Source organism: Gobius niger, assembly GCF_951799975.1.
Source record: "Gobius niger genome assembly, chromosome: 16".
Classification (NCBI taxonomy): Eukaryota; Metazoa; Chordata; class Actinopteri; order Gobiiformes; family Gobiidae; genus Gobius; species Gobius niger.
In genome coordinates, this window is record NC_136867.1 from 21,904,224 (window position 1) to 21,921,424 (window position 17,201).

Below are 17,201 nucleotides of genomic sequence, written 5' to 3' on the forward strand. Positions count from 1 at the left end.
CTTCCACCAAGCTTCCAAACGCGAGAACTAGTCGAATAAACTAGTTAAGGTTGAACAAAATGGAGAAAATGGAACCCCCGCCTAAACGGGTTTTTGTCAACAACATTGACTCTTACTCATCGAAACACATCGCAAAGGTAACGGACTTTGACACGAGAATAGCTAACGAGACTTTCTAATGCTAGCTAATGCTAAAACATCATTTGTCATTGCCAATGGGCTTTCTAATGTTGTCACCCTCTGTGGTAGTTCTTGTCTGATTCTGTTGTTGGAGCTTATGGCGAAGGTGAAGATGAGGATGAACTACTGGACAGCAGCAGTACAGACAAAGCCTTTGAGATTGTGGGAACTGTTTCAGAAACATCAAGTGAGAACCCGGCTAATGCAAAGGAACAGTACTGTGTAAGCATCTTGATGCGATCTTAATATACTTTTGCATTATCATAAAAAAAAACGTGTGTGAAAAATACTTTATGGTATGCTTCATTTCAGCAGCTGACAAGGGAGGAGCTTCTTCCTAAACTCATGGACTGTGATGTAATAGTTTATAACATAACACAACATCAGGACCAAGTGGAGGAGGCTTTCTGGGCTGTTACAAGTATGCACATGTGGCACTACTGTGTTTATCCACAGTAATTCTTGAGTGCACTAGTTTATGTGATGAAAATTCTATTCAAATTCTTCCATATACTGTATTATGTTCAAAATAGCTTACTACAAGATGCTATTAAAAAATAGGGAGCACTTTAAGTCACTACTTATGTGCTTTATTTTCCTCAGCTCTTCAGAATGAATTGGACAATTTTCCTGGGCCAAAAATGTTTATCCTTGTGTCAACAGTCATGACATGGGCGTGCAGAAAACCCATAGATCCAGTGAGTAGACACATTAACAATGCGTTGACATTGAGATGAATAAGACTGTGGTGATCTGTACGGATTTGAGTGTGTTTTTTTCTACATATACGTAATACTTTACTCTCTTCTGCATGTATGAAATGGCAGGAGGATGAAGAGCGTCCTTTCACTGATGAAGATTTCCGACGCCAAAGACCCCATCCAAATTTCAAAGCACACAATGATCTGGAGAAGTGGGTGATTAAACTGGGGAAAATGGTTTGTCTATATTATTATTATTATTATTATTATTGATATTTGCATTTTTTTCTGTCTCGCTAACCAACTTCACTACACTCTGTGTCAGACAATATTAGATCCAGGTGTTTCATTTAGTGAGATACAAGGACATGATTATTAGTATTACTAACACATTTTTAGAAGTTATGTCTAAATTAATAAAAAAGTACTGTTTTTAGAGAAGCCTTCTCAATGATTGGCAAGGACGAAGGGGTGGTTGGTTGATGGATTGTATGATGGTTCCAGGCTGATATTAGGCATACGCTTTAATTTACATAAACTTAGAACATTAAACTAAACTATTATTATTACTACTATTACTATTATTGAATAATTTTCAGAACAAGACCATGTTCTCCACCTACGTTGTAGCGTCTGGAATGCAGTATGGAATGGGAGAGCGCACTTTTCACTACTTTTTCAAGGTAAGACTTCATATCCAGTACTAATGGTTCAAGATTTATACAATTACTTCAAATAACTACATACTGATGATTTATTTTCAGACTTCATGGCAGGGACTGAAACCTCAAACACCTGTTTTCGGAGAAGGCACCAATATCGTACCCACTATTCATATCTGTGATCTTGCAAGGTTGGACAATACACTTCTCTCATATTAAATCACTTTTTGTGTGGCATAAAACCATTCAACTTGATAATGTACTACTTCAAGTGTGATACAGAATGTGATTGAACATCGCCCCAGGCCCTACTACCTGCTGGCGGTCGACTTTTCACATAATACCTTGGAGGAGATTATTCAGGTTAGTTCAGAAATCAAACACTGAGGAGTTTTTGGGTTGTTTTTGAGATAACTTGAACAGAAAGTGACGTGGTGCGAATCTTAAAATGTTCTTTTTAGGCCATTTCTAATGTGCTTGGATCAGGGAAAATTGAGAAAATGCCCGTCGAGGAGGCCTACCTTATACGTGAAATCAGCGTATGTTATGCAACTTCACTTTGAATTTAATTTTATCTGGAGATGAATTTTTCTTTTTTCCTTTTTTTCAGGAGTTAGAGCTTTATTATATGACAGTGAACCTGCGAATGGAGTCAGCCCACCTGAAAGAGCTACTGCCCATCCCCTGGCAGTGTGAAAATGGGCTTGTGGAAAACATCAATCAAGTTGCGGAGGAGTACAGGCAAAACAGAGGATTACTAGTACGCAACTGGTATTAACACAGCAAATAAGGCTATTTCGTTTCAACTTTATATTCTCCTCTGCCTTTAGCCTATTCGCATTTGCGTGACGGGTCCCCCTGCTGTTGGGAAGAGCACACTGGCCAAAAACATCTGTGATCACTACAAACTTCATCATGTCAAACTGAGGCCAGTCATTACAGAGACAATCGCTCAGCTGGTAAGTCCGTATAATAACACAAATAGAGTAGATAATTTAATTGTATTGTGTATTTTGACAAAACACTGGAAAACAGCCATATTACAACTCTTGCATACAAAGCATGTTTTACCCCAAATCACAAAATGTAGCCTAGTGGCCATATTACAGCATCTTGCAGATTTTATTGACCTGATTACTGTAAACCAATTTTTGTTTAATTTAATTTTAGTCACAATGAATCTGATTAGTTAATGCAGTGCTTCGATCCAGTCTGCGATCCTGAATATTTGCTTGCTTTTAATGAATGAACAGGCGGAACAAGTGGCGAATGATCCAAGAACAGAGGATGAGAGCACGGCGGAGGCCCAGGAGCTGCTCAGTAGCCTGAACAAAAGCCTGGAGGAGAACGGAGGTACACGCCAACGTTTTAAAGCAAGTGTAAAGAGTGAACGATATAGTCAGTGTTGGAGTGTTTTATATGTTGCTCTTTTCTAGGTGTTTTGGAAGAGGATCTGCTGGCCAGAGTGGTCCGGGATAAGCTGATGTCTAAGCCCTGTAGAAACCAGGGATTTGTTTTGGATGGATTTCCAAAAACATATGATGAAGCTAAAGAACTCTTTGAGAGTAAGTCGCATGGCAAAATTAGAGGCAGGATCAGCTAAACAGCTTTGTCCCACAAACTAAAAGGTTTGACTTGGGACTTTAGAAAAATATTTCTGTTTATGAATGTTTGTATGCATCCGATCATCTTCTTTGCGTAGATGAGGAAGAAGAGGAGGATGTAACTTCCAACAAGATACTCCCAGGTTCCTCTATATGTACATCAACACTGACAAGCACTGTGAGTTCAGATGTGTTTGACCATCAACCCTTTTTCCTTGCAGAGTTTGTGTTCTACCTCGATGCGAGTGATGCATTTTTGAGAGAGCGAGTGATGAACTTGCCCGAGGCCCAGGTGCAGGAGAATAACTACACACCGGCCAACTTCCTGAAGAGACAGGCCAGATACAGGCACAGGAACAAACAAGACGCCATTGTGTCTGACTTTTACGACAAGTTTGACATCCCTATGATGAAACTGGGTAATACAAAACATAAGACTTTGCTTCACACATGTTGACCTGATCTGTTTGTGTATTTAAAGTGCGGTTTTCAAATATCCCACGTTAACAAGAACCTCTATTGTTCCCCTCAGTGGTCACGAGCAGCGATGAGCCTGACTGTCTGCAGCTCATGGAGAAGATCATCGAAACCGTGGGTCCGCCGAGAAACTACGGCCCCAGCATCGAGGAACTGGAGGAGGAGGAGAGGAGGATCGTCGAGGAGAAACGGAGGGAGGAGATGCAGAGGAAAGCTGAAGAGGAGGAGAGAGAGGCAGAGGAGGCCAGCGAGAGGGCTGCACGCTGGGACAAATGGGTGAACAGTTCTGGAATTCACTGTAGAGCAAGGGCAGAGGATGGTCATAATACAGCCACATTGCTATCAATAAATTGAATGTCATAAACTAGAGGTCGACCGATATATCGTCTGGCCAATATTTGGGGATTTTGCAATATTGGCTATCGTCCGATCTAGTGCCGATGAAAGCTGATATCTCCGGGACCGAAAGATATAGAGACTTTCGCTTTAAAACAAGTCCTCCCACAACTTCCTAGGCATTAGGGGAACTGATAAAACATCACAATGAAAATTGTTTAGTTACAAGTTTGTTAAAGGGACTATACGGAATTAAAACAAATTTAAATTATGTATTTTCCTCCCCCTACATGTTCCAGCTATGTCCTAATGTGTAGAATGAGCCCTGACCACAACTGCGGCTAAAATCCTGCACTGTCACTCAAAGTACAAGCTTAATATAGAAATTGTAATAATAATAATAATAATGCATCGGTTTTATATAGCGCTTTTCTGGACACTCAAAGACGCTTTACATTGCATTATTCATTCACTCCATACTCGGTGGTGGTAAGCTACTATTGTAGCCACAGCTGCCCTGGGTTAGACTGACGGAAGCGAGGCAACCAGTCTGCACCATCAGCCCCTCCGACCACCACCAACCACTCACTCACTCACTACATTCGCTATAGGCTTCCTGGTGTTACTAAACGGTCTCCCATCCAAGTACCGACCAGGCCCTTCCCTGCTTAGCTTCCAAGGTCTAACAGGATTGGGCATCGCAAAGGCGGTATGACCACATAGTTGTAGTTGTAGTTACACGTAAGACCTGAGGTGGCAGTAGTGAGTATAAAAATGACCAACTCGTATCTAGCCCCTTTAACACAAATTTCACCATCTAAACCTCAGTGAATATGGACATGCTGCATGTAATTTTGAAGCACAGAACCTGGAGAATTCAATTGCTGCGTTAGTTTTAACCTCCACAATTGTATTTTGGATTGGCGTGCAAAATGCAACAGTATGCTAATGCTAACGACAACTAATCAAAGCTGGGACAGAAACTATGATTGAATCACCTAAAGCAGCAAAATAAAATCAACCGCTGCTGGAGCGGCCAAGGGTTTATGTTTTTACAGGATTATAGACCAGACATTTGGAAAAATCTGCCAAAAATATCAGTCAAAAATATCAGCTGTGCATATCGGCATCGGCCAATTCAAATCTAAAATAATTGTCATCGGCCTTAGAAAACCCCATATCGGTGGACCTCTATCATAAACATCATCAAACAGTGACTAGTTCTTTCTCTTTTAGTCCAAGGCGTCGGAGGAGTTGAAGCGACAGGAGGGGGAGATGCTGGAGGTAGACACGGCTGAGATGAGGACCTACCTGATGGAGCATGTGATGCCCACTCTGTCCCAGGGGCTGGTGGCCTGCTGCGCCGCCAGACCGCAGGATCCGGTCGACTTTCTGGTAAAAAAAACTGCTGTGTTTTTGCATGTTTTATTTCACAGAGGATGTTGACCTTTATCCCAGGGTTAGGGCTTTTGTTTCATGTGAGTAGAGGTCAAAACATGAACAATTTGATAGTTAAAAGGCATAAACCATAAAACAATCCTTTGCTCTATTTGTCAGTAGTAGTAATTCTACAATATTTCAAACCATGGCAAAGCGTTGGCGAGAAGATGAGAAATTGTTGCTATTGTTACAGTTTTATTTGTTACAGGTTCTTGCGACTAACACCAATCGATCTTATGTATTGTGTCTTTTCAGGCGGAGTATCTGCTAACAAACAACCCCCATTTTCTGTGAACTTAATTGTTAGCCTTTGTTATTATAAATGTCTCTTGCTAAACAATATTAAAGGCACAATTCAACACTATCTTTCTGGGAATCTGTGTCTTTCCAAGCCAAGTGTCCCCTGGTTCACGCTGCGATTTTGATTAGGCTTCATTCGTCGCTCTTGGCCCCTGTAGCATTTACCGGCTGCTTTGTTTGAGCTCTCGTGTGCTGGCCGTTACTTAAAAGCGCCCTAAAAAGCAAAATGAAAGTGCGAACGGAGCCAAGAGCTAATTAAGAAGTTCATTTGCTAAATTAACTTGGTAAACTCTAAAGTAGACATGCTCCGGTCATTATTGCTTGGATTTTGGCTTCTGATATCCAGGAAGGACAAATCTTTCAAATGGCTGCTAATTTGTGCCTCTCTCATGTCGCCACTCTCCACGCCAAAGTAAATATAATTGGCCACTGGCAAACACCACATTATTTCGGTGTACATAGGTAATTGCCACATGGGGAAATTAGCGAGCTTTGTTGGGGACACACTGCGACGCAAAACGCCGCAAAGTCAATTTCGGAGGCTCAGCTACAAACGTAATGCAACATTTTTAAGGCACACTCAGGCACTAATTTCATTATTACAGCCATCCGCAGGAGGAATAAAGTTTGTTTGTTTTGTTCTCTTCATATTGTCCAAACAAAACGCTACAAGTGTCACTATCAGAACTTTTAGGACAAATGTTTTGTTCTATTTCGGTAAAATTATTTATGCTCATTTATGATCATGGTCAATTTCAAACCTTCTACAAAGCACACACTATTATTATGTCCCCGGGGATTTTAAAGCGCCCATTTCATTGATAATGTGGCTAGGTGCAAGAGGAATGTTGAGTACATGTTTTCGAGTTACATATAAATGGTCTAACACCTTTACAACACACACAGTGGGTTCTAAACGATAGTATATGATGCAGATGTATTTTGACCTGGTAAAATCCAACACTGAAAACCCTATGATAACACACTGACATACAAAATATACTGAAGCTATAAAAAAAACTAGCTGATCAGGGGGCTAGGGTTAGGGTCGCTGGTCGCACTGCTTTATCACCGCGACTCTAGGGGCCGCCATTGCCCTCCATTGCTGCAGTACCTCCAGATAGGGGGCAGCAAAACAAGCTAGTTTTCCATTAGAAAGCATTGCACTTTACACACGTTTTAAACAACTGTAAAGCCTGGTGCTTAATTTTGTTAAACTTTCTACAGCTAGATATTGCTCCTGTGATAGCGCTGGGTTAGTTACAATTAAAGGGACCAGGTGGGTTACATTTTAGAAATCTCGTATACTAATAAGGCCGGACTTTGATTGATAGATATAGGCCGTTAGCATTAGAGCTAATGGTGCGGGCACGGCTACGACCGAACTACGCGCCCCGTGGGTGCCAAGTCTACAGTGAAGATCCCGCCCTTATGCCCTTTTTAGGAACTTGCTCCGTCAGCGCTGGGTAGGAGGAGTCTGTAAATCCGCAATGATTTCTCTGGTCATTATGATAAACGGGGAGGAGTGAGGAGGAGCTGTCTATTAATTCTACAGTCTATGGTCAGGGGGTTAGAAACGGCAAATGTGATGTAAGTTGTGTTTCACTCATACAGATTTTTAGAAACTAGAAAGTCTTGGCTTTCAAATGAGGTATCACACTGGCATGTAGGGTGTAAGTTCTCCAGTCAATACGCTTTGAGATTTGGATATGCATACTAATCCAAACTCTATCCCTAAGCTGGCAGGTACCAGGTTAATGAAGCTTTTTCTTTTTTCTTTTAGGAAAAAAACATTTTCAGTATCAAACATCAACCAACAAATATAAACAGACACAATACAGTAGTGATTTAATACTGCCTCCACACAATGCTATTTTATTAAATCATTTACTTGAACTCACATGAAAAAAACAACTGTATCACACTTATACCCATTTGTCCACAATAAGAAATATGACAAGGTTCCTGTGGCATATTTCCAACTCCCACCACTAAGTGTCAGTGTTGTATAGTCTATGGCAGTAGCTCCCTCCTCGATGCAGACTTAATGACTATGGGCCTCGTGCCTGAGCGAGGCTTTGATCAAATCATTTTGGTTTCATCTTCTTGATAGATTCATTCGCTCAATTTAGTCTCTTCACATATCGTTACTTTGGTTTCACTATTGCACCATAAAGACGGCTAATGCATGCGTAAAAAGGGGATTTCGCCTGTGTGTCAAAAAGATCTGAAACTTCGGATTCCAGTGATCCATTGTATAATATAGAAATTACGGCAGCTCTGCTTATGATAGGAACTGGCCCAAACGAACTTACTTTTGTGCAACCCGATTGGACTGTGCTCCTTGCTTGTTCACAACACAACCAAAAATAGTGATCTAAATGTTAACTAAAACTATGGCATTCAGGCTATACCTCAATTCTCTTCAAGTTACCAATATTCCTTTACTCACTATAGGTGATTGATTTCAGTGTCCTATGATGAAGCCACAAAGCTCTATTGAAGAATATACTTTTATACCTTTGGCTGTAATGCATTTCTCTACACTACTTTACCTCTTAACCACTTTTTCTCCAGTTCAGCTTTACCCAAATCTAATAGGTTACAAACTAAAGCTCAGTGTAACACCTTATTTGAAAACTAAGACCTACAAAACCTGCGTTGTTGCTGTATGACATTAAGGCAAGAATGACATTTCGTGCCATTGCTTTTTTTGTTGCTCTTTTGTAGCATTTTTGTCTCTTTTTCATCACGTAATTGCGTTTTAGTCACTTTTCTGTTGCTCTTTTTGTGCCATTTTTGTTGCTTTTTCGTCACACATTTTTTTCACTTCCTTGCAAATCTTTGGTTGCATTTTCATCCTTTTTTTTCAACTCATATTTGTTGCTCTTTGACTTTTTTTTTTTTCTTTTTTAAGAAGCTGGAGAAAATATGCTCGGTTCACGTGGGGGTTAAGAGGTTAAATCAATAAATCCTAATTGAAAAATACAATTCAGGCACTATAGCATCCGCTTTAAACTGGTAACATTTTCACATAGAACTGTTTGTTGGAACTTTACTTTTCCGATCTCGCCGCCATGCTGTCAAAGTCCCCATATCTCTCTCCTTTAAAAACAAGAACCTTTAACATTGTGTCCCCCCCCCCCGGCTCATCTATGATCTTATAACACACCTAATATACGCCATCAGCCGCCGTAAAGCCCCTGCATCTGCACTCAATCCACTTGGACTCATGCTGGTCACTGTTCCCTAACACCCCTTAATCCCGTGGACACACAAATCAGGCCGGGACATGCATGCTCACACACACGGAAGCGACACCTGCGCCGCTGTCCGAAAACTTAGGGTAATAATATAGAGACAGACAGGATGCATAGACCTCTTTATTGTCTAGGGAGAAAGGGGCTGCGCATCTTTGTCCCCCCCCCTAAAAAAAAAAATCCCTGCAACCAAAAGACCGGGAGAGAGTGAAAATGTGTTTTGTTGCTTAGGAACAGTTTGCCTCGCAACTCAGCGGGGGGTCTCCTTCTGAATATCATTATGTCCCCTCAATTGGGGAGGACGGCGCATTATTCTTTTCTGCCAATATTTATCTTGGGCTCCGCTCGCTCTCCGGAGGCCCGCAAAAAGAAAGAAAAAAAAAACAAAAAACGTTTTCATTGATTAAAGGCGGGTGGAAGGCAGAGCCGCCGAAAACCCGCCAGACGCCTCACCTCTTTTAATGTAAATTTATCAAAATGGCTGCGGCGCGCTGTGGCAGGTGTCAAGGTGAGGAGCGAGGGAGTTTCTATATTTCTTTAGGTTCCTTTAAGAGGCGCTAAGTGGGAAATATTGTTTCGCCCAAAAATCCCTTTTGATTCTTGTTGTGGATTGTTGAATTTATGAATTTATGAAAAAAAAAACTTGAATTAACTTATCTCTGTCATTACTCACTGAAAAAAAACAACTCATCTCCTAATCTGGCATCTGCCTTTTATTTTTGTCACTACAGACTATACATTGGAAAAGACTGTGTTGAAACAGTACATCAAATATTGTGTCTTTTTTCATCCATTCACACAAGTGACAGGTCACAAGTCAGTGTGTCCAACTATGCCAATGGTAAATGGATTGGTATTGTTGGAAAAATAACAACAGCTATATGATGAATCAATGACTAAATAACTCAACAAGCCATTTGAAAAGCTGAAAGGAAAACAAAGGCTTCAAAGGGGTATTGAGATGTTTCTATCAAAGGATGACTGCTGTAGATACAAAAGCGGAATTGTAGTTTAATCGATAAATCTTATTTATGAAATAGTTGGTATATAAAATGCAAACACACACACAAAACATAAAACAAGATGATTTGGAAGTGCTGTAGTGACATGCACTCTTTGAAACACCACCTAGTCACATTTATAGATGTATGTTTTGCACCAAATGATAAAGTTATAAACATGATGGACACAAGCTGCAAAGTGCAAACCTTTGTGTAAAATACAAAGCATCAAGAGTGTTATAGTCAGTGTTGGGTAAGTTACCTTAGAATTGTAATATATTCTATATTAGTAGTTACAACTTTTAAAATGTGATATATTTGTATTGCATATTACATTTCAAGAATGTAACCGAGTTATTTTTGAGATACTTTACTGAAATGATTACTGAAAATAGTAATAATGCCACTGAGCAAAAGTGCAGTCAAAAATTTCCTTCTCCTTTACTCATTCGTGTTTTGTTTTGAGGACATTAACTTCACGCAACTGCAGATCTTACACACCAGTGTCTAACTTGATTTTGTGCTGCATTCTTATTATTATAAGTACATCAATACAAACCATTTGAATGCACTTGTAGCCTGAGTTACTAAAATTGTAATGACTAATATGTTGTATTCCTCAGTTACTGAAAAAAGTTATATATTTTTGTAACTCTTTACTTTTATAATATGTTGCCCCCAACACTAGTTATAGTTGTGTAAAAATCTCATCTCCAACTGTCCAGGATGTACTCTTTCTATGTCCTAGAGTTGCTCAAGTATTCACAAAGCATAGCTCTGTGTTGTTTTTATTTTGTTAAAGGTGCTCACGGAGGAAAAAGCTCGGAGACCCGCGTCCTTAAGTGCCTACTAATTATCCCCGATGGTCCTCGCTTCCTCTCCACTTCCTGTCAGGTGTCACCAACACTTCCTTGGCACAAACATGTCGAAATGCACATACCTGGAGTGTGCTTGAGAGCGCTGACTTCTGCGCACAGCCCCACAGTATTCAGCCGCGCCTCCCTCTGCCTTTGTGCCCGAGCCAACTCCCCATCACCGCGAGTTACTATCCTATATGTAAAGCCCTGAGTCTTACAAGCGCACTGCTCGCAAACCCACTTCCACTCGCCACTTTCCCCCGACTGTCTGCTGCTTCGCGAAAGTTGGCAGCCGCACAAGAGCCCCGCAGAAGAGACCCCCCACCCTCCCCTCCTTCATTCCTTATTTCCACAGTAATGAATAGGCACGTGTCATTCCAACAAGCAGAGAGGAAGAGGAGCATTCGGCTTCCTCCCCTCTCCCCTAACGAGTATCAGCAGCTTCTTGGCTTCTATCAAAGGGAGGGAAAGTCTGGAGCTGTTAGCAAACACCGCTATACATCTCTGGATTATTGTGGGCTGCGCAGGTAGGGAGTGCTTTGGGAGGGAGGGTATATTTAGCATAGGATCCCATATGGGCAAGTGGAGGTCCCCAGAGCCAATGTGTTGCATCAGTTTGAAGAGCTGCATTCTAACTGCTATCACTAATGGACTCATTTGCACCACTGGGATCGATGGACCTAGTTTTAAATGCCATCTATAGGTTGTAATATGTACGTAAGCTTTCGGTGGCAAGGAGAAATATATAATTGTTTTCTTTAGCTACATTTCAGCTGTATGATGTTTGGAAGTCAATCACAGTCTAAATGAACAAATCTTTTTTGTCATTGGTGGGTAAGGATGACTCTCACACTGGACGTTGTGGGCTAACTTTTCAGTTTTACATTAGTTTCTTGTGTGTTTTGTGTCAAAGTTAAATTAATTAATAAATTTACAGTGGTTTGTGTTCAATTTGATGAGATACAAGTTGAATGACCCCTCAGCTGGTTCGTGCAAAGATGTGAACCACCCCTGTCTTCACTCATGATAATAATAATAGCCATAATAACTAACATCAGGGATTCCGAGGGACATTGAAAGTCATTAAATGAATTGTGCCCAAATCAAGGCCTTCAATTCATTCAAATCAAGGCCTTCAATGTCATTAAAAAGTATTTCAACCTGGATAGACGCATACTGTCAAAATAACAGGAAGATTTATTGACATATATATTAGTTTTGCTGATCAGACCCCTGCGGTGGACATTGATGTGTGAAAGTCAGTATGGATGAACAGCTTGGAGTTAGGGATGTCTTACCCGGAGCCTGGACACTGATGGTGGTATAGGAGACCCGATGCAGCAGGTGGAAGCCGTGGCTAGAAGAGCGGAGGTGGGTCGCAGCGCAGCTGGGAAGTGAACGAACCATGATTGCTTTGGCTTAAAAGCGGGACCGAGGACGATGACTGGCTGCTATGGAGGTGCGGCTCTTACACTGATGGGCGGAGGTGGAGGTGTGGCCCTCTCGGAAGCGATCATTGGCTGGAGGTATGTGATGCTGAAATTAGTCTACCAGGTTGAATTAACGCCTAGGCTTCATTACACTGGACTCAAACTGGCATTAAATCTAAGTCTATTGGAAAATGTGTTTTAACTATACAAGTTCATCGAAAATACCAAAATGATGGTTCAGCTGCTGTTTTGGCTGAAATTGACCACCTTTTTTGCTCAAAAGTTGCCCATTTAGTCCAATTCTCTTTCCTTAATAAATGAAATATATGCCATTTTTTTCTGTGTGTGGCATTAAAATATAGTTTTGGGGCATTGAAAATGGCATTAAATTTGGCTTGTTTTTGCCTGTATAAACTCTGTTATCTGTTTATTCATCCTCCTTTGAGACGAGGTTTGACTATGATATCCAAGTGTCAAGTGTGGGACACTGACTCAACCGCCTATAATGCATGGAAAGGTACTCTCAAAGTAATGCAGAGTTGTGCCACACCAAATCAAACTGTGACCCTGAACATGCACAGTCTAGGTACTCCCTGACCAATATACTGACTGAAAAACCTGGAGGTGGGTCCCCGGGCGCTGCACTGCGGTGGCTTAAGTTGCCCTTATGTGGGCGGCACGGTAGCGCAGCGGTTAGTGCTCTCGCTTCACAGCTAGAAGGTCCGGGTTCGATTCCCACCAGGACGGGCCTTTCTGTGTGGAGTTTGCATGTTCTCCCCGTGTCTGCGTAGGTTTCCTCCGGGCACTCCGGTTTCCCCTACCACTAAAAACATGCACAATAGGCCAGGATGAATGATGTGTGAGTGAATGTATGGTGGTGGTCAGAGGGTCCGTTGGCGCAGACGTGTGTAGTCGCGAAAGCGCCTCTGACAGTCTCACCCAGGGGAAACTGAAGCTACAAACGTAGTTACCACCACCGAGTATGGAGTGAATGTACAATTGTCTCATGTAAAGCGCTTTGTGACTCTATGTCTGTGAAAGGCGCTATATAAATAAAGATCTTCTTCTTCTTCTTCTTCTTCTTATGTAATGCTCGAAGGATGGGTCAAATGCAGATTCCAAATTTCCCTTTGGGGCCAATTAAGTCATACACACAAAAGCCCAAATGCAAACCATACTGTGTCCTTTCATTCATAATTTAAAATCTACTTACCTTTGCCATCCGTGCGAGCAGAGTTTGTGAACTAAAGTATCGACCGGAAAATGCAGGGTGTGTTTTTGGAAGAATCGCTGTCATAAATCAAAGGTCCTGCTCGTTGCCCAAAGACAAACCGTGTGCATGTGTGTTTGTGCCGGCGGGGCGCAGGGGTGGGCAGAGGAGACGCAGGGAGCACCCAGAGGACTCGGCGAGGGGGCGGATCGCCTCCCGCCGGGGCCCGGACTCACGACGGATGGAGAGGGGGATCGTGTTGACAAGGGGGAAAGATGGAGAGCGGGTGGCGGGGGAGGCGGGTGGAGGAGGAGGAGGAGAGGCAGCCACACGTTCAGCAGGGAGGCTTCAGAGCAGCGGCCAGGAACTCATCAAAGCACCTCCAACAGCCCGGCAACAGCAGGGCGTGTGCCAGCCAAGCGGAGGTTTCGGAGCCGGGGAAAAAAGTCTGCCATGTTTTAGGCTGATGGATGGGAGCGGCGCGGGAAGGAGCGTTCAACCATTGTTCATTAGTAAAGTACACAACTGTCCCGCCTAATTGCTCAGCCGTAATGTCAGGCAGCAATGAGTGATTACTACAAACGCTGCTGACCTATTCCTTACTGCAGCGCTCAGAGAAGCTTCACCTCATCATCCCCCGATGGGACAGGGGGAGGAGGCAGCTCACTGTGGGCATGCTGGAATGGCCGTAAGATGCAAAGTTAGATGGAAACTTTTTACAAGCCAAATGATCTTCAGTGGATGCCTTTTTTTTCCCAGCAAGCAATCAAATAAGTTCGTGGATAGTTTGCATCTGGCGTTTGGAGAGACGGTCACTCAATGTTGCTTTCGGTCTCAGCAAAGGGCTCACCGACTACAACCAAGTACCGTATCCAATGGGGGTCTTGCTCAAAGCCAGCTGTTCTACAACAAGGCAAAGTCGACAGGTCTGAGCCAAGCCTATTGGAAGTCGGAATCCATTTCTATTCAGTGTACAAACTTAACCTGCGTTTCAACTCAAGTTATTTCAGCAAACAAAGCAAAAAGTCCTCTTCAAAAGCGGTTTTCCGGCCACATCAGCAAGTAAAAAGTTTGTGCACTTTTTGATATTCATGCCTTGCCCACACTCGCTCCTAACTATGATAAAGTAGCCCCGGCCCTGTCTTAGACACTGCCCTGCTCCCACTGCCCAGGCATCTGCCTCTCTGCCGCTGCCATCCCGCCCTGGACGTGGTTCAGATGGGGCAGGCTGGAGGGGCCCGTGCAGAGGAGGCTGAATCAGGGGCTCGGGGCTGGACCTGATATCAGTCCTGGGGCCGCGTTGGCTGGAGGTGAGGCCGCTTGGGAGAACGCCACCACCACATGGGTCTGAGCAGAGGTGGAGGCAGAGGAGCCAAAAAGGTACTCAAAGGGTGGTATCTTTAGAACAATACATTAATTATTAGATTAGATTAGTTTATTTGAAAGGGGGCAGAGCAAATTCATAAAATACATGATAAGACACGTTTTGTTTGTTTTTTAAAACCAGAATAAGCCAGAAGGCCATTTGTCATCTGTCTGCTCCTAACAAACAAGATATATATAATGACCAAGTTAGACAAATTCTGTTAAAACTCTTCATTATAGATTACCTTTGACCAGATACACTGATCACTGGCAACACTTTCCAAGATAAGTGGTTTACATCGCATTAGTCATGCACTCTCAGAACTCTGTGGTGATAGGCTGCTGTAGCCACAGCTGCCCTGGGATTAACGGAAGCTGGCAATCATCAACAGCTCCTTCCAGAGCCATGGTAACATATTTTGATTAGGGGGTGCAGAGGAACAGGATTTCCTCCAAAAATGCTTTTTCTGGGCTTATTTCCTATTTATTATTATTGCCTGCAATATGTAAACCATCCACCCTCAGCACCCTGGGTTCCCACACCATCGGCTCCTTCATCACTCATGGAGCACATACAGTACATTTGCCCAAGGACACGACGACTGTGAATGCCATCTCGAGCAGGATTTCACGAACAGCTGACCTTTTGGATCCATGAAAGAATGCTCTAACCACTGTGCCACTGTTGTCCCAATTTACGGCAGTTTGTATTCCAACACATCTCTCATCCTGATACAAACAGGCCCAACCTGCTTAGCTTTGGAGATCAGACGGGTACTAATTTTTCATCTCTTGAGAACCATGAATATGCAAACACAATCATGTCACAGGATAAACATGTGCAGTAATATGCAAATAAAATGCACACAAAGCTTAACTTAAGCATGACCAAAGTTCCTGATCTTTTACAATCTGTGATTGTAGGAGGTCGAGGCTGAGAAGGTGCTGGGTGTATAACCATCAGGTAGGGCCCTCATGTGTGTTTCTAGTCAACATCGGGGGCTACCTGCTGCTACCAGTCTGCTCTCTGCCCCAGATACAGAAAAAGGCTCTCTCCTCCTACGCTGGCTGGGGGGCACAGGGCTGTCGCTGGGGAGGGTGCTGACAGGGGGGCTGGGGGAGAGGGGTGTTTGGGGTGTGAATCTCAGGTCCCATAGAGGAAACAGAGATATACCCCTCGTATGGCCCCACCTGTCAATCAGCGGATCGTTCACAGGTCGCGGTGTGTTTCTTCGTGCCCTGCGGCCGCACGCTGGAGCTTCACAGGTTCAACGCACTCACTGCATATTTTAGCAGGACTCCAATAATAGGCCACATGACGGGATTATGTTCAGCTATAGGCCCGCAGAGTAAAACATGCTCATGTGCGATGGGAATTAGAGCATCGGGGCATACATGATAAAGGTTACAAAAGCTGTGCACCATATTGTGTTTGTTGCTATCCAGTAGTTTGAACTGCTACGGTGGACACGCTTTTATGTTTTAATTGGTAACTTATATTGTCACAGTGGCGGAGTAGAAAGCGTTCTAATTACCGATCCAGTACCGATGTTAAAGGGATATTTCAGGATTTTTGACATAGGGCCTCATTTCCTAGTTATCCAAAGTGTTGTTGATTTCTGGAGCTATTTTTTTTCAATTCATGCAGTCCTTGTATTTGAAGAGTTTAGTGGTGCTAGGCTAGTGCTAGGTTAGCAAATGTCTATGGTAACTCCCCCTGGTGTCTCTGGCCAGAAAACCATGCTTTCAACTTCCCTGCACCGTGTTGGAGCCACCAATACACACTAATGGAATCACGAAGAAGAAGCTAACAGGATAACGGGCAAAGCTAACTGCGGGCTAGCACCACTACTAAAACAGTATTAACAGCCAAGTTTGAGTGAAAAAAATTATCTTAGTTGTGTTATTGGATGTACAATATCCCTCTCTCCCTTTGTCTTTTCTGTCAGCGTAGTATTTACTCTCACGGACAACTAATGAGAAAAAAAACACAATATGCTACAACACCTGCAGTGGCGCTTATGGCCTCTAGGGGCATGAGTTACTTAGTACTGCTTTAATACATCGATGTTCCCCCACTATTGACGGGGGAACATCGGACTTGGAGAACATAGGTACCGGGGAACATAGGGCCGCCAACACAGGTATCGTTTCAGTGTCAGATATTTGGAATCAATACTCGAGATCAGGGGCAGACTGGGACTAAAAAACGGCCCTGGACTGACTTATTGTCACATTGTGGCCGCATTTTTGTCAAATTTTTGACAATTTTGCTTTTTCATTCCTTTTTCTGTGGCTTTTTGGCATGTTTTCATCACGTTTTTGTTGTCACTTTTTGTTGCTTTTTTTCATTGCTTTGTTGTTGTGTAATTATCACA

The 17,201-nt window shown here is 42.7% G+C and overlaps 1 protein-coding gene across 1 annotated transcript; it reads left to right on the forward strand.

Moving 5' to 3' along the window:
* The first annotated feature begins 3 nt into the window (after positions 1-3).
* Positions 4-6,315, forward strand: ak7b (adenylate kinase 7b). The gene is made up of 18 exons (XM_079573466.1): positions 4-137; positions 250-402; positions 493-601; positions 784-878; positions 1,008-1,118; positions 1,481-1,564; positions 1,646-1,734; positions 1,816-1,906; positions 2,005-2,082; positions 2,154-2,303; positions 2,374-2,502; positions 2,797-2,896; positions 2,980-3,108; positions 3,246-3,290; positions 3,369-3,566; positions 3,680-3,900; positions 5,197-5,355; positions 5,656-6,315. The coding sequence occupies exons 1-18, from the start codon at positions 60-62 to the stop codon at positions 5,692-5,694; spliced, it is 2,058 nt and encodes a 685-aa protein (XP_079429592.1). The 5' UTR covers positions 4-59; the 3' UTR covers positions 5,695-6,315.
* The last annotated feature ends 10,886 nt before the right edge of the window (positions 6,316-17,201 follow it).